Below are 20,648 nucleotides of genomic sequence, written 5' to 3'. Positions count from 1 at the left end.
GGGAGCGCGAGGCTCTCCCGGCTCGGCTGGTCTCCCACTCCCCTCAGCTCGGGGTCCCGCCAGCCCGTTAGCGGCGGCGGCGCTCAGGCCGCGCAGGAGCCTCTTCCAGAGCGGCCTTTTCCTGCCGGCCGGCCGGAGGCCCTTCCTGGCCGCCGCTCCCCGCCTGGGATCGCGCTCGGCGGGCGGCCCAGCCGCCCCTCACTCACCCTTCCGCCGCCGAAGCGGCCGGGCGCTGCGTGGGGACCGCCAGCGGCGCTCCCGGGCGACGCCTCCCGCCCTTTCGCTTCTCCCCCTCAGCTGGGCCGAGCGCGCGCCGCGGCCGTCAGCGGCCGGGTCGCGAGCCCCGCCCCGCCTCGGCTAGCGAGCGCGCGGCCGGCCGCCAACGGTCTCCTGCGCGCCTACCCCGGAGGCGGGCGCGCGCTGACGTCACGGGCGGCTCCGAGGGGGCGGGTGGATCCGCTTCCCTCAGGCGTGGTGTAACCTCTGCCCTCCTCGGCCCTTCGGTCCGGCGGCGGAGGGGCAGCGCGGGCGGAGGGGAGCAGAGCGGCCGGCAGTCGCGGTGGGAGGCGGCGCGGCGCCCGGCGGTGAGTGCTCCGGTGGTCGCGCGGGGACGCGGCCGCAGCGGGGGGGGGGGGGGTGGGGGAGGGGCAGGCTGGCGGGGCAGGCTCGGAGGCGATCGTGGCTGCCGGTGGAAACATGGTGCCACACGTGAGGCTTATGTAAAATGAGCGGCGTACGGCGCCGCCAATGGGGGAGGCGCGCGCACCGCCCCCTCCTCTGTCCCCCGCTGGCGTCACGCGCCCGCGGCCAATAGCCGTGCGGGCGGGGCGGGCTCTCCGGGCTCGGTCACGTTTCTGCCTGTATGAAGTCGGTGCCGGGCTGCGCCGGGCTGAGTGGACGCGGTGTGCGTGGTGAGTCGGGCTCCGCCGGGCGCTCTCCCCGCGACTGGCCGGGGCTGGGGGGGCCCGCGGGCGCCCTGGCTGTGGCGGGAGCGGGGCGGCGGGCGGCAGCCGTGGGGGGCAGAGGGGGTCCCCCGCCTCCCCCGCCCGCTGGGCCGAGGTTACGTAACCCCCGCGCGCTGGGGCTCTCCCGTTGCCGGGGAGACGGGACGGGGCCGCCGGTGGGGCGGGCGGCGCCGCGGGGGTCCGGCCCGCTGCTCCCGCCGGGAAGGGGGCGGCTGGGTTTCCTTTCAAACCGGGGAGGGGGCGGCTGTGACGCGACACCCCTCACCCCCGCCCCATCTCAGACCATAGCGGAGGAAAGGGGCGCTGGCTTTGACTCCCTCTTCGGACCGGGCCGGGCCGCGGGGTGGGGAGCGCCGGAGGTGAGTGTGGTACGTCCCCCGCCCATCTCGGACCGGGAGGGGGCGTCCGGGGTGGGGAGCACAGACCTTCCGCCTCGCCCTCCCCCCCCAACTCAGGCCGGGGCGGGAGCTGGGGGCTCCGAGGGGCGGCTGTGCCACGCCGCCCCGCCGGTGTGGGGCCGGGCTGGGGCGCCGAGGGGTTGGCGGTGGCCCCCGCCTCAGAGCGGGAGGGGGGCGGCGGTGGCCCCCGCCTCAGAGCGGAAGGGGGGCGGCGGTGCCCCCCGCCCGCGTCCGGCCCGGGGTGGTGCCGCCGCGGGGCCGCGGTCAGGCCGGTGTGGAGGAGGAGGAGGAGGGCGGCGGGGCGGCTGTGACTTCCCCACCCCGCGGCCGACGGGGGCCGCGGTGGCGGCGGGGCCGGTCCCTCGGCGCTGCCGCCGGGCTCCGCTCTGGCGTCCCTGGCGGTTGCGGGGCGCGGGCTGCGGCCGCATCTGTGCGAAAGGTCAGCGCCGGGGTCCGGAGGGAGCGAAAACTGGCGCGGGCAGCACCTTTGGGGAACACGTGGGTCCCGGTGCGGTGAGCATGGACCGCGGCCCCGCACTCCGCTGTCCTCCTCTTGAGGGGACAGTGCTGTACGCAGCTGGCTGGGTGGTTTTTTTGACGTGAGGAATTGTGTGGCGGTAAGCAACAGAATCTTAGCGCGTTACTGAGATGCGTGAGCTACAGGTAGCATAGGCAACAGGTGCTGTGGGTTTCTTTTTTTTTTGTGTTGGCTATAGTTGCAAGGACACTTTGTTCCTTGAGACAATGTGGTCGTGCTGCAGTTGACATTAGTTGCATGCTATTACATGCTTGATTACAAAACAGTTTATGTAAGTACAGTTTCATGCAAATAGATGAGCAGTATGGTAACAGTCAAGCTGATACTTTACAACTGACTTTTTGTGATAGGTTAGGATAGGGTACAGCATTTCTCTGTGTACCACAGGAGCTTAAAAAGCCCTCAGAGAGGTCAATATGAAGTCTCTGGTACTTGGAAACTGAACCACTTTGAAACTGTATTCCAGTGAAACAGTAACTTGGCTGAGACAGTGCATGTGAAGGATTTTGAAGAAACATATTGGTTTATGTTTTTAGGCTGTGAGATGTCTTTTTCTTTTCCAAGTATAAGACTCTGAGGTTTACCATCTTGTACATCTGAGATTGAGTAGCTACCACTTACATATTTACAAGTAAAGGGGAAAAGGTGGAAATCCTGTAATGATTCTAGCGGTAAGATTGTCTGGTCAAGTCAAAAGTAAAGTAAAAAACTGATTTAGTATAGTGAGAAACTGTTTCAAGTTGCCAGTATTGATTTAACCACAGAGTCTGTTTACAGATGATGGTTAATGTTGGTTAGTTAACATTTGTCAAAACTGCAGCTGTCATTTGGAGCTGGCTTTTGCTTATTGTCAAGGTAAAATCAAAATTCATCACAATGATGGCAGTGAGGAGTATCTCCTTGAATGCAAATGGTTAGTTTTGATACTGTAAGGTTGTTGGTAAAACTTAAGGATGTCAAGCTGACAGCTAAGGCCTTGATGGTGTGGCCCCATTCCATAAACAGATCCTATTGTATATTAGATGGTTTGAGGGCGTTGAACCTAATGAAAATTTTCATACCTTCTAGCGTGCCTCAGTGTTTGCATGTGTCCTTGATCTTCTCAGCCTTGGGCACAGCGCTGTTTATGCACTTTACACAGCAGCTCTTGAATACAAAATCTGGGAGCAGGGCCTAGATTTTGATTCGTGTTAGGGAGAGTGCCCACATTGTTGCACTGTAACATCAGGTTCTTTCTTGCTCATGCTTGTGTGTGTTTGCATGCTCTTATGATCTTCCTTTTTGTTCTTTCTTACTGAAACTTGCATTATTTCTCTAAAGTGAGGAAGTTTCACTGGAGAACTGGACTGTGTTCTCACTTCATCCAAGGCTTGCTGTTAGCCTTGCGATTAAGGCACTGTCCTGAGGCGTAGAGTCCTTGTTCTGGACTGTGGAGGTTGCTTACCTCACTAGTAAGACATAATGGAAAAGAGAGGGCCTTTGGCCTAGAGGAGAAGAAAAAAATAATATCCTTCAGTTTTGGTGGTTTCAGGTGTTTATTTCAAGGTAGAAGGGAGAATGCTTTAGTTGGGTAGCTGCCGTAAGTGTCCAACACTGCAGTGAAAGAGTGTGGCCTGTCCCGTGCTGTGAAGAAGTGTAGTTCTGTTTGATCTAGTCCAGAACGTAAAGGCATGGAAAGCAGGATTTTGGCTTTTGTGCACTTTCTTCAGATTCAGCAAGTTTTCTGGTTTCATTAATGATCCAAAGATTACATGGGTTTGCTGGGCTTTTTGTTTGTTTGTCAGTTGGTAGGACTTGTTGTAGGCTTCCTATATTTGTTTTAACACATGAATACTATCTGTGAAAATCTAAGTAATCTTCATTTTTACAGCTTACCCGTATTTCTTTTGCATTTCCACAGAGAGGCATCAAAGAGACAGCGTATTGTGGCAGCTGCTCGCATAATACCTTACTTTTCCACTTTTTTTCCCCCCAGTCATAAGTTTATTTCATAAATGGAGTTGCTACATATTTTAAACTTACTTGAGCCTGTCCCAGGACAATACGTTTTTATAGTAATAAATTTTCCCTGTGAAGAATCACTTTTTTTTGAGTAAACTGGGATTTTGATGGAGTTTAGCCATAGTATGAGAATAGAGTGAAATGGGGAAACTGATGGGAAGAGTTCTGGATTTTTCTTCCACCTCAGACTTTATTATGACCAGGAAGTGTTTGGTTTAGATACAGACTGATAAACCCATTTTTTTTTTCCTGGGTTCTTGCCACACCTTTATTTCTCTGACATCTTTACAATATTCAAGTGTGCTTTATAGCAGAAAAGGTTTTTTAACCCCTTAAAGTAGAAGCACATCAGCAAGGTACTGTGGGATGAGGCATATTTGGTGTGGTTTAAAAGCAAGTAGATTACCACTAGCCAGTAGAACAAGTATATTATCACTAGATCAACTGTAGTGTTTTATACAGGGTTGCTATGGTTGGCCTATGTTGAAAGGGAACATAATGTTCTTAGCAAGGTGTTGTGTAATACTTGGCATGAATGTCCTGTAGACACTCTGTTATACTCACAATGTTACCACATCCTAATTACTAGATAATCAGGTGTTTCTGAAAAGGAATTTTTGTGTCCAGTTTTGGTTGCATGGCCTAGAATTCCTCTGAGGATGGTGGATTACAGAGATTTTTAACTGGGTTGTCTTGCTGCATTCATATTTTCCACATCCAGTTATATCCTGATTGTACAAGTTTTAAACTGCTTGAATATTTATTATGTTAACCTAGCTTGTCAAGCGCTGAACAGCAAATGGGTCAATTAATACCTGTATTATTCTTTGCAATATAATTTTATTACTCTGAAGGGCTTTGACTTGCACTTTTGGGTACCGATGAGGTTGGATGCAGAAAATGGTGATCTTGAAAGTAATGCTGTTGATGTTTTGTGTACTGTGTAAAAGTGTCTGTCCCCTTTCCTGCTTTAACTGCTGTGTTAAACTTAACCACTGCTGTAGTGGGGGCCAGGCTGTTAATGTTGTATGTGTTGTTGGTAGTAAGATGAACCTTTTGATTGCTAGTTGTTGGATAGTAAGGAACAACTCCACCTTCTGACATGTAGAGGGGTTTTGGGGGTTTGTTTCTTCTTAGCTACAGGTGAGATACTTCACAGAATGAAGTAAATTTGAAGGGCATGGGAAAATATAAGGCAGCAGTCGAAAACACACTTCATGGGCTAATGGTTTTGCGATCTGTTGCTGGTATTTCTTGTGGCCCCAGGCCACTTTTGTGAAATACAGTATGGCAGAGAAGACCAAAATGAAGAAGGGTCAGATGGTTTGGTTATTATGCCTGCAAAAGCTGTGGAGGGGTTCTTAAGCTACTCCTTAGAGCGTGTTCTGTTCATGCTGACAGTGAGCCAGCAACCATATGTAGCAGGAAGGCACCTGAACACATGGGAATCTACATGCCTGAGTGTACGCACAGTGATCTGGCACTCTAGTAAGTGGCTTAGTAGATCACCAGGTGTGCTTGTGCAGCCTGCTTGTACTCTGCCTGCTAGAAGTGCTGGAACATGGGCAGGCCAGGCTTCTGTGCTTCTCTTTTGTATTTCTAAGGTTATCCTTTTAAGTGTGGATAGGGTCTTTATGTCCAAATGCTTGCACTGGACTTGTACCAATCCAGTACAGAATCCTCTTACTTGGTCCTCTCTCCCTCTTGAAGAGTTCCTGAGGGACAGCTGCAGTGTAGTTTCATGCAAGTTGCACAGGCAGTGGTTCTGAAGAGCATATTTTCCCTGCTTATCCACATATGCAAGTGAGGTTATGAGAACTTTTTGTGTGTGTGTGAAAGCTATTGTAAGGTCAAGAAAAGTTCTTGTACAGATGTTTTCAGCTGCTCCTGAACTGCTGCTGAAGTAGTGCGTGATAGTCCTAGAGAAGCCTTCTGATTTCTCTGACTTTTTTTTGGTAGTCTGATTTAGACAACTTTGCTTGTAGGACACAATAAGAAGTGAGACTAAATTTACCTTCCTTGAGATATATAATCATGGAGTATGGTTTTCCTTTTTTCTTCATTTTTCTCCCAATAGAAAGCAAAACTTTATTGGGGGTCCTGAAGGGGTAGAGGCTCAACATGCTGTTTACATGACAAGAGGACTGAAGTACACGGAGCATGCTTCTTGGGGCAAGAGTACAAGGTTATTCTGCAAATTATGTGAGCAGGCTGCAGAAGTTCAGTGCTAGCGGTACCAATATTCATCCTGAAAAGATGTGATAGTGGGATAGAGAGCTCATTTGTACGTCAAAATGTCTGGGAAAGACTTTGGGGTTTTGCTTCCAGCTGTTTTTGAGCATACCGTGGTAATTCTTAATGCTTGTTTTTTCTTACAGATTTCCTTGTATATAGTTGGCTTTTTAAAATTAGAACTGGCTTTTTAAAAGTAGAACCAAAGGTATACTCCCTTTCAAACACCCTGTTCTAAAACAGAGGCGCTTCACTGTTAAATAACGCCTATAATTTTTCATAATTGAAGCTTAGGGAGACAAGATGAAGTGGTGAGGATGTCCAGTACTTCTCTTTTTTTTGTTGGCTTTGCTTCCTATCCTCCTTATTCCTTGCAGCTTTTGTGTCTTAGTATGGTTTTTGTGCTTGACCTTATTCCATGTACTTCTATGTTTCTGCTACTTAGTTTCTTTAATTGTGCAAAGATTTTCAGTATATAAAGCACTTCTTTGATTTCAATTACATCTCTACCATGAGTTCCTCTGACTTGAGCTCTTATTTCTCAGTACTTACATAGCCAACTCATAGGACAAGAACATCATGTTGTTAGATTGCCACACTTTGTGGAGTGTATTACTGATGTGGTGGGGGCTGTATTAGTAATAGTCAGAGAATTTATTTGGCATAGAGCCTTCCAGAATGGGACTTTCATTCTGACTGAAATCTTTAACTGGGTATGAACTGTAGCAATGTCTAAAGAGCAGCATTAGCCTGGAACTTTTGTAAATGTAATACCCCACGGTGAAATTCTGCCCTTTTTTTTTAAGGGAGGGGAGCAATAGGTGTGCAAATACACTGCTTAATGGAGATGCCAACAAATATTAAAGTTGAAATATGGTGTTGTAGATACTTCAGATCTAGTTTCACCTGTAATAAAGGTGAAATATATGACTGCGTGGTGGGGTGTGATAATGTTTCCCTCCTTTCTGTGACCACACTTCCTCAAAGGTATCATTTTTGTTATTTTGTTCAAAAAAGGACAAGAGTTGACATAGGCAAATATTAAAGAGTTCTGACTACTGATCTCTGGCTTAATAATTTCTCCGGTTCCACTCAGGGAGAGAATAGCATTTTCTGTTTACAAAGAAAATCTGATGTCTTTTTAAGTTCACACTTAATACAAAGAATTTTAGTTCACCTTTAAGAAGGTACCTATTGTAAGACTGAAAGGAAGGATGTCTATAAATTATCATGGGGCAGGTAAAGGGAGACTGTTTAGCATCTTCACAAGATGTCTTGGCACAGGCTGCAATAATCTTTGTCTGTCAGGGGTGTATGTCTATGCTCACTTTATTTTTTTCTTTATGGCAAATACCAACCTGTTGGCAATTAAACTTGGCTCTGGGCCATGGCTTATTATTCAAGGTGAAGGAATAAATGTGATAGAGAATTTCTGTTGGCTCTTGGGGATGATAAGTTCAGATCCACTGTGGAGACTTGAGCACAGGTGGTGGGCTTAACAGAACAAGGAATAATTACCTGAAAGGGTAAAATAAGCTTTGCTTTTGGTCTGGCAGAAAAGAGAACAATTCCTGCTAGATGATGGAGGAGTGGCTCTGACTGCTTTTCGGGGGGGAGAAGGGGAGATTACTTTGGTACTTGGCTTTTTACAGTTACAAGAAAGCAAATGATGAATTGGGAGCTGGCCCAGGTTGGTTGGCACAGCATAGGTGAGATTGACCCTCCATGAGGTGAATTTGGTGAGTTCAACAATGTGTTGGTACTGTGCTATTCATAGTAAAACCGAGCTGACTTTGTCCTGTTACCTCAGGCTATCTTTTTGCTATTAGTTACTCCATGGGGAGATAAAGCAGCTTTAAAAACCATAAAACCAGTCTAAAACTGGAAGGAAATTAAATAATAGTGGTGCTGTGGGTACTTCAGTAATAGAAGTGGCTGGTGACATAAGCTTATGTCCATTTAGGAGCCATCACTTGAGGACTGAGGGATTTTTTTTTTTTTCCTGTTTGGCCCTCTGGGACATAGCTAAGGAAGCTTCTTTCTGTGATTTTTATTTTCTTTTATTTTTTTAACAGATATAAGTAAAAGAAGCATAAGTTTTAGCAAGCTGGGAACAGCTTTTGCTTTAAGAATGCATACTTGTATTTTGGAATATGAAACTAGTCTTTGTCATGATGTTAATACTTTTGCTTAGCTGAATTAGGTCTCTGAGTCTTTCATCTACTAAGGCTAATTTGGAATTTCTATTTTGGTGGTGAAATGTTTTAAGATTGTAATCTGTGGAAGAAGAAACATAACTTGAATTCAAATATGTGATCCCAAATTTTATACTAGATAATACTCATTGTTCAGCTTGGATGCTCTCAGATGAATGAATGGTTGATTTTGAAATACACTGCGTCGGTATCGGTATTATCTAAACAATGTTCTAACAATAAGTGAAGATCATGGAGATGGAGTTTTGGGGGGTTTCTTGTGTTTATAAAGGGAATAGAATTCAGTGAAAACTTTGTGCATTGCTCAAGGAACCAATTTAGAAGTTAGGTTATAATAATAGTAAATATTTTTGTCAGTAAAATTTCTTGCATTTCCTCTCAGTTTGTATTTGTAGTCTTTATAACTGTTGTTCATCTGTGGAATACATATTTTACATGGTTGGAATTGTATTGCATTACTAAGTGGACTTGATTTATGTTTCATAAATAATTTTTTATCTTTCTTATAAAACTTGGTGTGGTTTTTCTGTTTGTTTTTTTTTAATAGGAATATATTGATGACACTTTCAGATTTGGAAAGATCTTGATTAGTACATTCATTAAGGTGAGTGTCTTATGTTTTCCCCAATAAAGTGTTTTATAATACTAGCTCTTTCTCAGTGAGTCTGAACTGATCTTTTGGTGTTGCTGCTTTGTATGCTTCCTTTGAGCTGTAATGTGAGAATGCTGAAAAATAAAAAGATATTCAGGGCATTAATTTTTAAAGACCTGTGTGTAAATCATGAAGCACATGGAAATTATGTGGATTCCCTAAATCTTTAGGAAACTGAAATTTAATGTAGTGGGCAGTATCAAGTGCTACATCTGCATTGTTTGCTGTGCAGAAGTTATTAATAACTTCCTGTCTTTTGCTCTTGCAGGTGGTTTTTAAGGAATTTTAATGAAAATTCTGGGGTCCAGAAAACAAAGTAGTTACAATAATTAGGATGATAGTTCAGGAGGAGAAAGGAAAATGTTATGCTTCTAATCTTTGATTTAGAAAGCAAGTCATAGCTTCCAACAGTATTTTTTGGTCAGTTGTGCTCTACTTGCTAACAGGCTGATACTATTCTAAATCTCTGTTGGAGAAGTTGAACACATGGCATCAGAGATACTGACCTAAGCATGTTTATGTTCAATGTATGAGAAGCTGATGACAAAAAAAGCTTATTACAACTCGGGTGGGATGCATGATGGATTAATAAAGCAGAATAGACGGTCAGAATTTTGCAAGTATTTTGAAAATTAAGAAAAGTTGATGGTTATTGGAGCAAAGAAAGGAAACGGCTGAGAGTTTAAAGGAGAATGGTGGAGGCATGTCATATGTGATGCAAAGAAAATTTATCCAAGTGGTTTTATTATATGTGATCTGATGATGGGACAATATTGGCCCAAGGCATGAAAGGGGAGGATAGCAATTCTGGATAGTACTGTAATATTGCAATACAGATGAAATTGTAACTGAGATTTTTGAGGATTAATACTATAGGGTCTGATTAGTCTAAATGATTGAAAAAAAATACTACTGTTTTTCTATGGCTACAAAATGTGATCTGAATAGGTTCTTTAAAGCTGACAACATTCTCTTTTCAGTGCTGCAGGTGACTTCAGTTCTCTACAGAAAGTGAACTTGGTTGGGATCCTGTAATACAGGTGTGTTCCCTAAAGGAGGTTGTTCATTCTTTTCTAATATATGAAATCTTCTATGCTTAGAATAGATAAATCTAAGTATCAAAGGAAATGTCACAAGTTCTATGTTTTTTGTATACTTATCAAATTAGACTTCCTTCTGTGGAAAAGACCTTTTTGAGATGCCATACATGGATGAACTCTTTTAGTTCTTTGGGATTTGGGCATACTCAGTCACCTGTACGTTTCCTCTGATAAAGAATAGAAAACCAGAAGATTAGATTTAACTGCCTCTAATTCTACACAAACTGATAAAATGCCTGGTTTGAATGACTTGTATTTAGTTTCAGATAAAAATCCTTTTGGTGTAGATTTGTCTTGGCTTTCAGTTAAATTGTAGAAAGGCTTATGAGAATTTTACGTAGTTTACAAGGACTGTTTTTTCTTAATGTCTTCCTAAATTCATCAAGTAGATGAAGCAGATATGATACCCAATTAAAATGGTACATGCTGCTACTGTGAATATCTTCTTCAAACCAAGACTTTAAGCCTTTTTTACTTTTTTTTATCTATGAAAATGTCATGATGGAGGTCATCAAACTAGAGAAGTACTATGTCACTTCACAAGTAGTCAGACAAGACCTTGTGGCTAATTTCTTGTAGATTAGTGAAGGTAGAAACTTAACTCCATTAAGGAAATACAGATTACAGGGAGATGAGTTAGTGTGAGGGAATTGGAAGAGCTGTCTTTAAACCAGGATTTAACTAGTGCTGGAAGACATTCCACATTTTCAGTGTCCAAGCTAAAAATTGTGAAATCTGCAAGTAGCTCCAGATACGGCAATTTCTAATACTTCTCGTGGTCAGAGATAGAGAGCTTATAATTTAAATCCTGTTTTATCAATTTACAATAGAGGCAAAACACTTAAAGAACTGATGTATGCAGATTTGTATCATAATCTGAGACTTGTAGAACTCGTATTGGCTTTGCGACGTTATGCAGAATGGAATGTTGTGAATAAATTCTTCCTTAAGTCTGGCCAACACAAGTATTACTTTTAACAGTTGGTAGACGTGCAACATTTTAAATTAAGGCACGTTAACATGGGCTGTCTTCCAAAATGGTTAGCTTGGGATTTGAATGCTGTTCCAAATTTTTGTTCCATACATTCCTTCTTCAAATGAAGCACTTAAAGTGATGTAATTGTTTGCCACACAAATGTTGATCTTCTAAACTTTTGATTTTTATTCTACTATTTTTTTGTGTTACGTGGCAGTAACATGTACCAACAGACTTAGTTTCTTAGTTTCCTAGATTTAATAGAAGAGCTTTCAGATTCCCTTTTTCCTGCTGAAACTCCCAGTGTTTTTCTTGGGAAACTGTTTTTATTAGGGAAGAATAATAGTGTTGATGGACTGTATTAGTACAGACTTCTGAACGTAAGGAAAAATATTTTTTTTTTACACCCCCTGGCCCTGCCCCTCCCTGTGATGGCAAGTGAGCACTGGAACAGATTGCCCAGAGAGGCTGTGGAATCTCCAACCTTGGAGATACTGAAAAGTCATCTGGAGGTGGTCCTGGGCAGCCTGCTCTAGGTGACTGTCTGAACAGGGATTTGGACAAGGTGACCTCCAGAGGTCCCTATCAACCTCAGCCATTCTGTGATTCTGTGAATTGAAGTTTCGTAACTGCCTAGTAAACTCTTTAATGCTCATACCAAGCCTACAGTCATGTAGATGAGTTTAGTTCAGGTGTAAAAATGGTATTCTGACCAAACTTCTTAAGCACTTGGAGCTCCTGTTGACTACATCAGGCATTTTGCTTTATTATCTACTGGAGAGGTTGGTCCTTCATTCTTAGTGGCTGTGTCAGCCCATGCGGACTATGTACGTACTATGCGTGTACGTAGTATCATACCATACCAATAGTGAATTGGGTTATTTTATCTGGTGTAGAAGATTATGTTATTTTAAAACTCTTTAAGACCTTATTTTAGACCAAAAGTGTTTAAAATGCAAATTTGTATCTGATTCCTCTGCTGGATGACAATTGCATGTTTAACCAACATTTATATGCATAGGCATGGCAGAACTGTGAGCATCTCTCTGGTATCTGTTTGAAGAGGACACTGTTGGGGGGCCCAGGTATTTCTTTTATATTTTATAGTTATAGAGGTGTCCGGACTCTGTAATGGTGAAAGATTTCCAGTAGAAGAGGATGAAACAAGAATTAAATGCATGTGGGAGACTCTGGACCTAGGCACTTCATGCTTTTGATGCTAGCTGGGAGGGAGCTTGATAAACACTTTTGCCAACTTTTCATAGAAAAAACAGGTAAGAAACATGAATAATTTTTATGATTCATGTTAGTAGAAAGATGCTTCCCCTCCTGCCCACCTAGAGTTTATGCAGAAAATACATTGTTCTGTGTTTGTTTTATCTTAGAACTGTGATTTCAGTCGTATATATGCTCACTTAGAACTATTTTTTGCATATAAACTGGGAGTTACCTTATTTGAAGCTAAAACATTTTTAGACTAAACCCATTCTTATTCTTAAATTCAGGTTTGAGTTTCTTCATTGAGGAAACAATCTGGTTAGAAGCATCCTTACCAGCCCTGGCCTGGTGCTTATGCTGACCTCTTCCTGTATAGGTGGTGCTATAAATTCAGGGCGGCACTTGGATAGCTCTGGACCAAGGCTGTCTTGATCTGTTGTAAAGTGGCAGATGTAAGCAGTGGTTACTTAGGATCACCTTTATAAAGATAACAGTAACTTCTATTTAAGTAACAGTCCTGTGTTCAGGATTCTCTTGAACTGAAAGATGAATTCTTATCAGCAAATTGTGAAATGAATGCTGTGAAATTCAGATTTTATGGAAGCACTTGTGATATTCTAGATGCTGAATGCTATGAAATTCAGATTTTATGGAAGCACTTGTGATATTCTAGGTGCTGATAATTTTATCTACATAAGTAGAAAACTGACTTATACCTCATTCCTTGTTAAGAAAAAGAGAAAAACTTGTTTATGACTTGCAGTGAGATGAGGAATCTGTTAAAAAAGAAAGTTTGTTTATTTAAAAAGTCTTGCAGGAAATTAAGAATCTTCTGTTATTTTTTTCTTACAGTGAAGTCTGAGAATAGTGCCATCTTTCCCCTCCCCCCCTTCGTAGATAGTGTCGTAGTGAAGGTATTCTGTTAATTGTTCTGTCTCTTGCAACAAAAAAGTGAAGCTCTCTGTTACTGCTGGTGAAGTTGTACAGTTAGACAAGTCACTTCTTGGATTATTGTTTGTTTGTCAACATTTTTTCCTAATGTTTTGCTGCTACCAAGTGTTTAGTTATTGTCTAATTGCACAGGGAGAATGCATTCATTGTGGATGTTAATTTTCAATTTTATCTAAAATGGCATGATATGATTAAACCCCTGCTAGTTATTTGTCATACAAATGAGAGAACTTTTACCATTTTGCAAAGCAATCATACAGAAGATGTGAATATTCTTCTTGTTGATAAGATCTTCAGTAAAATTGAATCCTGACCTTTAGGAATGTCTCCTCTTGGTGCTAGTACAGTTAAGAGTCCCTAAATACTCACGTGTCTAAAGTATAGTCATAAACTATGGTGTGCCTCTTGCCTCATTTGGGAATATTGGTGAGTTCATGTTAGTTGCAAATTTAGATTCAAATCTTCAGATGTTCTCCTCTTACTGAGTTCTTGAAATAGATAATTTTGACTCTGGATTTTTAGTTTTTCATTCTTTAAATGCCAGTACTAGATGTGATATTTTTTGTGTGAAAAGAAATCTGGGAAAATATGTTTTTTGAATGTAACCAGATCTCCACTGAAACAAGATTTTTGAATTTAAATGCCATAGTTTCAAAAGAAATTTGCCTCCTTGGTGCTCTACAGCCCTCCTTCTTAAGAGGGTTTTTCAAAAGCATAAACCCATTATTTCTTCAAGTGTTTGTCCATACACATTTTGGTGTGTTTTTCTGGGGACACTACAGGCTGTTTCCATGGTCTTAGTGCAGGATAAGGGAGCTACTGTAGCTAACGAATAACCAGAAGACATTTTCTGCACATCTAACCTGGCATACTAATGCCTATATTTGTCCTTAGTGTTCAGTAGAATTGTGTTGCCTTTTTCATACACTGCATCAGGATCTTAAAGAGTCCTAGTCTTTGCCAGAGTGACTGTGGGAGGTTTGCTTTATGTAGAAGAGTAGAATATTTTGTAAGCCAGTTGCCTTAAAATCAAGCTTAGCTGGTGCTAATTTAAGATTAAAAAGAAGTTTTTATTTACAGAGTCAAAATAGATAACCTCCCTGAAAAGTTTAGAAAGATGGAGCAGAAAATAAAGAAAAAGACCTGGCTTACAGTACTTGTCTCAAGATCAAACCTAAAAGAGCTCTTGCTCTGTTTCCACGTGACTGTCTGCACTTGCTTACTGAACTTGGTGTGAGCTGCATTACCTTCTTCTAACTGTGGTAACGGGAGAGAACCTCTGACTGGGACAGCATGCTAGCTTTTATCTTTTCATTCCTGTTTGGGTATTGATTGGAGATTTATTCAAGCATATAAGTGGGATGAGTATGTGCAATTTATTACGGCATTTTGACTGAGATTAGTTTCAACATTAATTAATCTCTCTGGGATGACTGACTGACCCTCTGTGCTCCTGAAGTATTTGCATGGTGCTTGCAATCATGCAGATGTTCCACTTAGTCTTCCTCTGTCTGAGAGTAAAGTCTAGCCAGATGCATCAGTTCTTATCTAAAATTACAGGCACAGAGCACGGTGTAGGGTAATTGTCGTTCTCTTTTTTTTTAACAGTTATTCCAATCTCTTCTTAGCAAATATCTCCAAATTTACAGCATATATTATCATTGCTACTTTGGGGGATCTTGGCTTTTTTCTTTCGTATACAAGTTCTTGCTTTGGAAACGCTCACTCTTCCTTCTTTCCCCAGAAGCTCTTGGAAGTCTATCATAATGTTGTTCTTGTTCCTTCCTATTTATTTTTCCTGTATTCCTTACTCAGTGCCTCTGGCACTGAGGCTTTTGAGATTTTGAAACAGAAGAAATTTTGTGCGAGACTGACTTTCAGTGACATTAATCTTCCAGTCCTGTCTAAGAACACTGTTCCACCTCAAGAAGTTGCGCCAATTCTTCTTGAAAGATACCTTTAGAAAGGTCAAATTTGTATCTTCTCTATTACTGGGATACTCATTTTTGTTTCTGGCACCATTGTATTTGGGCTCCAAATTGTAGTCACTGTAATGTAGTTATGTAGGAACTGCATAGGTACTTACTGTGGGCAAAGCTGCAGAAGCTCTGGCATGTTGCTAGTTAGAGACGGAAGTAACGCAACTTAAGTGTTTCCTGACACAAGTTTCTGCCAGGTATCAAGAGGAAGAAAATCACGTTATCTCCTACAGGCCAGTACCTGTTCCTTTTCTGTTGGTGATTCTCTTAATTTGAACTCATTGCTTAAAATAAATATAATTCTAAAAAACCCTCAAATCTTGACTGTCATTGAATTACTGAGTTCTTGTTCAAGGAGGCACAAGAAATTCCTCAAAAGTTATTGGGCAGCTTCTCTGGCGCGCGCTCCCCCCCCCCCCCCCCCCCATATTTTGGGAATGGTTCTCTCCCACCTAAGGAATCACTATTGAAGTTTCCTACAAATACCTGGCAGAAGCTAGCCTAGGTGTCAGGGAAAGACAAGAGGAGATGAGACAACAGATGGTATTTGGAGGTGGAAAAAATTATTCATCAGTGGTTTAACAGCTCAGAATTTCAAACTGTAAGACTCTACCTGCCAGCAATGTCACAATATCATTGACTGTTAAACTTCCAAAGATTACAGAAAAGACTTTGGTGAAATATTTTTCCAAGGAAAGCTTGTTCCAAAAAAATGTTTGTGGACAACTCTTAAGGCTGAAAATACTATGGCATATGTAATACTCATTGGCTTCAGAATTCAGGAGAAGAGGTTTCTTACATTTAAAGACTGAAATACAAAATGTTTGCATTCAGAGTAGAAAAGCTGTGGTACAGTCACTGCTCTTCCCATAAATAGCACAATTTTCCTGATATATGTGTTACTGTAATATTGGGCTAATTAGAGAATGTAGGGCTACGCTGAGAGTCTGTCTTCTGGCAGGTCATACTTATGAACCTAACAATAGTGATTTATATAGTTGTGGGGTTTTTTTTTTTGTTTTTTTTTTTTTAAGGGATTTAAGTATAGCAGCCCACAGTGTGTGGGGTATGTTGTTTTTTTTGTTTGGCTGGGTATTGGTGTTTGGTTTGGTTTTTTTTTTTTTGAGAGCGCTTTTCCCTCTACCTCTGAAGAAATCATGTAACAGTTTACTAGCAGATAGTGTTGTTTTGGTTATGGCAGTATGTTTTTCTCTTGTATTTAAAGCTCTTTCTAAGTAGCATTTGGTCAGAAAAATGGGAGCAAACCCCTACCTTAGGCACAGAATATAGCATGAGGAATGTTCAATCTCACCCTAAATTCCTATGTCAGACTTCCTTTTCAGGTGATGCTGTGGCTGTCTTTTTTTCCAAAAGCTTCATTTTAATCACGATGGGGTTAACTTGTGTAATTTTGTTGTGCATAAGGCATTTATTTGAAGTGGACAAAATGCTGTAGGTGATCTCCAAGGTTACCTTTAACCTTCATGGAGAAGGTAAAAAGCCCATCCCATTGCTAGCTGAGTAGTTTGCTGGAGTACCTTTGCTCACTGAATCCTCTATAGAACTTTACAACCTCAGTGCCCTCTGAGAAATAATAGTACAGATGACATGTGAGAAATGGCTTGAGAGTGGGTTCCATTACTTAACCAGACAGATGCTTTTACTTCTGCAATACTTGAAGTACTAGTAAGATCATTTCCTGGGTGAGAATGGATTAACATGTTTCTAAAAAGCTCCTTACCTCTAGAGTAACAGGTTTATCTCGTGTGCTGTCCATATAAGTATTCCTAGTGCTACCTTCTATATTCACTCTCCTGAGGCCTTTGATGTTTTCAGTCACTCTCAGGCAAAATGAGTCATGGCTAGCCTTGCATTGCTAAGCATGGGCTGTGGTACTGCAGGTAGTATCATGGGTACCACTAAGGCTTATTAGGAGCACGTGTGGTGAGAGTGGACTATATACAGGGACAGAATGTCATTAAAATGTCTAGCTAAGTAAGGCAAGTGAAAGTGTGAGCTCTGTCTACCAGAGAGAGGAAATCAGGTGAACCATCTGATCTAGTTATTCATTGGCCACCAGAGTATGTGCCATTGTGAAATAATATTCTTTTATTGCATGTTCCAGTTATCTAATTTATAAGACAGAAGTGGCTTACTTAGTCCAGAAAAAACTGTTAGAGCTACTAAAGTGTAATTTACTGCCTGTATGCTACTGTTCTATACAACAGCATAACAGGATATCTATTTAGTCTGGATTAGAGTACCTGAAGTGAATACACACAGAAGTGAAATGTTGGTATATTTTACTCTCACCAAAGGGGTTTTTTTTATTATTACCTATAATGATGTACTAGTGAATAATCTTGTAAAGAAAAAGAAGTTATTTATTTATCTATATTTGTATACCATTACTGATAGCTTAAATGAATGTCCTTAAACTACACTTCCTCTTTCAAATAAAAACAGATAATTTGCATATTACTTTGGCCAAACGAGGAGAGGAGTAGTATTTTCTTCTGAAAAACTCAAAATAAATGTAAAATGTCTGGAAAAACAGCAATTAGGAGGGTAAGAAAATAGTTTCAATTTTTTTGGGGGGGGGGGAAGGAGAGTTAAATCACTGTGTTTTAAATGGATATTAAGTTAATGTTTTCTGTTACAGGCTTTCTAAAATATATATATTTATTTGTGTTTAAAAGGAAGCTGCTGCAGTTAATATTAGCAAAACTTAGTTGCAGATTTATTTCTTTGACTCTGTTATTCCAGTCAGAAGTATATTAGACAACAGTTGTAATCTTGAATATTTTAAAGGAACAAAGAGGAAGGAACAAACACGATTCCATTGTTTTAAAAACAACACTTTTTTTTCTCCGGTGATGTATTACATTGTATAGAGAAGCTTAGTTCATGGTTTTGCAGTATTGTTGTCTCTGTGGACTGCTGAAATAGATGAGGAAGTTAGATTAAATATCTCTTTTATTCATAAAGTTGAACTGCTCTCTAGTAGTTCTCCTTCAATGGCTCTTTAGTTCTTCTCTTAGTCTGTTCTTAATTTGCTTCCGTATATACTCTGATTTTAAGCCTGGTGCATTAGAATTTGATTTTAAAGCAGGGATTTTGTTTGTTTGTTTGTTTTAAGCTTAGTATTCTAAAAAATGCAGATTCCCCCCCCCCCCCCCCCCCCCCCCGAACTAGTGGTAATCAGTAGATAAAATGATTCTCAGGCTTATTTGTGTTTTAGAATTTTTGTTGTTGATAAATAGGCAGGTTTGTGTACTTAGTTTGCTTGTTCCTGCTGTGTGTTCAGTCAACCTACCTATGTGGCTCTTGTACAAAGAAAGAAATGAAGAATTGGTCAAAATGGCAGAACTGATCTTAAAAGAAAAAAACAAGACTAAGTATTTAAAAACAAAACAAAACAAAACAAAAAACAACCAACCAAACAACCTCCAAACCAAGTAAGGAATCCTCTGATGTCTGAATGGAATCTTTTTGTTTATCAAGGTAAATGGGAAGCCAGGGGAATGGTTTCACTGAAAATAATAATAGCTATTATCCAAATCCAGGCAGTAAAATTGTCAAGTATTAAGTAGGAAAACAGAAAACAAGAGAATATTTAAACTTATAAGGAGTTTTTCATGTTTATTCCACTTTCTCTTTTTGTGGGGGTTTTTACTAAAAACTAAATACCTTTTCCACAATAAAACATTGTTAGGTTTGCAATTATATTTAACTTAAACTTTTCACTGTTCAAATGCTGAATATATTAACCATGAATATCACTTACCACGTTTAATTTCATCAGTCAGTGAGAATTCCAGTTTGTCAGCAAAGGCAAACAAGAAAATAATTTTTTTTCTTCCTTCCCTTCCTCCTCAGATTTGTGGGTCTATACTTCCAAACAGAGTTTGTACAGAGAGAAAATTCTGAATATGGCTTGATTTGCTCTTGATCTTGGCAGTGTTTCTAATGAGTGTCCCATGGACTCTATCAAGTTCAGGACGTTCTACTCTAGCCCTCAGGAGCAGAACCCTGAGCAGCAACCTGGTATCAGTGAAAACACTTCTTCGTCATTCTCTTTGAAAGAGAAACAGAAAATGAGTGATTATTCTGGACTTGCAAATAACCATAGCCAGATGATTGCTGAAGATTCAGAAATTCAGACAAAGCCTGAACACTCTCATGAAGTTCTTCAAGAAGATATTGAAATGAGCAGTGGATCCAGTGGAAATGACTTCAGTGGAAATGACACAAATGAAAACTATTCAAGTGGGCATGATTCTCATGGCCATGAATCTGATGAAAATGGGAAAGATTCAGCAATGCTCATGGAATCGTCAGACTGTCATAAAAGGTAGCAGCTAATATTAAATTAATTTCACTTTTTTTTGTCACTAAAGGCTTTTTCCATTTGAATCTAATTTCTGAATAATTATGGTATAAAGTATTATCTTCAGATTGAAGCTGAGTGGTCACTTAACTTGTACTCTCGTATGATGTAAATTGTGTAATATACTGTAATTCATAAAAAAAAAAGGTCTCTAGTGTTCTGTGGGGCCAGCTTAATTTGAATCTTTCTTCTCATTGTTGTGTGTTTAATTGGCCTTATTTATATATTTTCTTGTAAACCAACTTCTATAATTGTATATCAAAAAGTGTCAGTCTAGAAGTGTAAGGATGCAACAGTGCTATTTTCATCTTTTAAATAATAACTTAGTGTACAAAGCAAAGCTACAGTAAGAAGAACCTTTTTAGACAAATGAGTAACAGCTATAGTTTCCATTTGTTGTATGAGGCAAAAGCTTTTAAAGTTGTTTTTTTTCTAGATAGCCAGTCATTAATAGGAAAATATAGAGCTAAAATGAACTAAAAGTTGGTTATTAGGTTTACTAATATTAATCTCTTTCTATCTTTCCTTATCCTAGTTCAAGCTCAAATGCATTTAGTCTGATGATTGCAAACTCCGAACACAATCAGTCTAGCAGTGGATGCAGGTAAATTAATGTGCATGTATTTTCAGTAATTTGCATGTATGTAATGCTAAATGCTGACAACTAAATAGTGTTATGTTTTAGTTTTTTGTTTTGGCTAAATCTGGAGGAGTACATAAGAAATCCTTTGATTCTCTTCCTGTCCATAATCAGTAGCATGTCCTATTAACCACTTGGTTAAATTAGAGCTTTTTGTTGCTGCTCCATGCAAGTTGTGCGTTAACCTTGCAAGTCATCTTACTTTGTTTTGATTTCGTAGCTTAACTCTGTAATTTTATTTCTGGGGTTCACTTTAAATATTGCTTCAGCTCTAGTGGTTTTTTGAAGCTTTTCTTTAAATTTTCTGCTCTTCAGAATTTAGTCTGAAGCCCTTGCCTGGGGACAACCTAGTAGTGTTTTAACATCAGAATTCACCCATTGAGTTGGATGTG

At 41.0% G+C, this 20,648-nt stretch overlaps 1 protein-coding gene across 13 annotated transcripts in view; it reads left to right on the top strand.

Moving 5' to 3' along the window:
* The first annotated feature begins 446 nt into the window (after positions 1–446).
* Positions 447–20,648, top strand: part of PER2 (period circadian regulator 2) — a 52,060-nt gene continuing 31,858 nt past the window's right edge. Inside the window, exons 1-7 of one of the 13 annotated variants that reach the window (XM_069792036.1) lie at positions 447–584; positions 8,898–8,954; positions 9,991–10,042; positions 12,192–12,352; positions 17,693–17,794; positions 19,106–19,580; positions 20,152–20,220. In XM_069792036.1, the coding sequence (XP_069648137.1) occupies positions 19,207–19,580; positions 20,152–20,220 (443 nt within the window). In that variant the 5' untranslated portion in view covers positions 447–584; positions 8,898–8,954; positions 9,991–10,042; ... (1 more) ...; positions 17,693–17,794; positions 19,106–19,206. Of the gene's footprint in view, positions 585–819; positions 912–8,897; positions 8,955–9,982; positions 10,043–12,099; positions 12,353–17,692; positions 17,795–18,710; positions 18,731–19,105; positions 19,581–20,151; positions 20,221–20,648 lie in introns of those variants that run through there. The other 12 variants (XM_069792040.1, XM_069792034.1, XM_069792043.1 and 9 more) reach the window with 12 other exon arrangements.

Source organism: Haliaeetus albicilla, chromosome 9 (genome assembly GCF_947461875.1).
Source record: "Haliaeetus albicilla chromosome 9, bHalAlb1.1, whole genome shotgun sequence".
NCBI classification, from domain to species: Eukaryota; Metazoa; Chordata; class Aves; order Accipitriformes; family Accipitridae; genus Haliaeetus; species Haliaeetus albicilla.
Note: the sequence above shows the minus strand (reverse complement) of the source record. Positions and strands in the feature narration are given on the sequence as shown.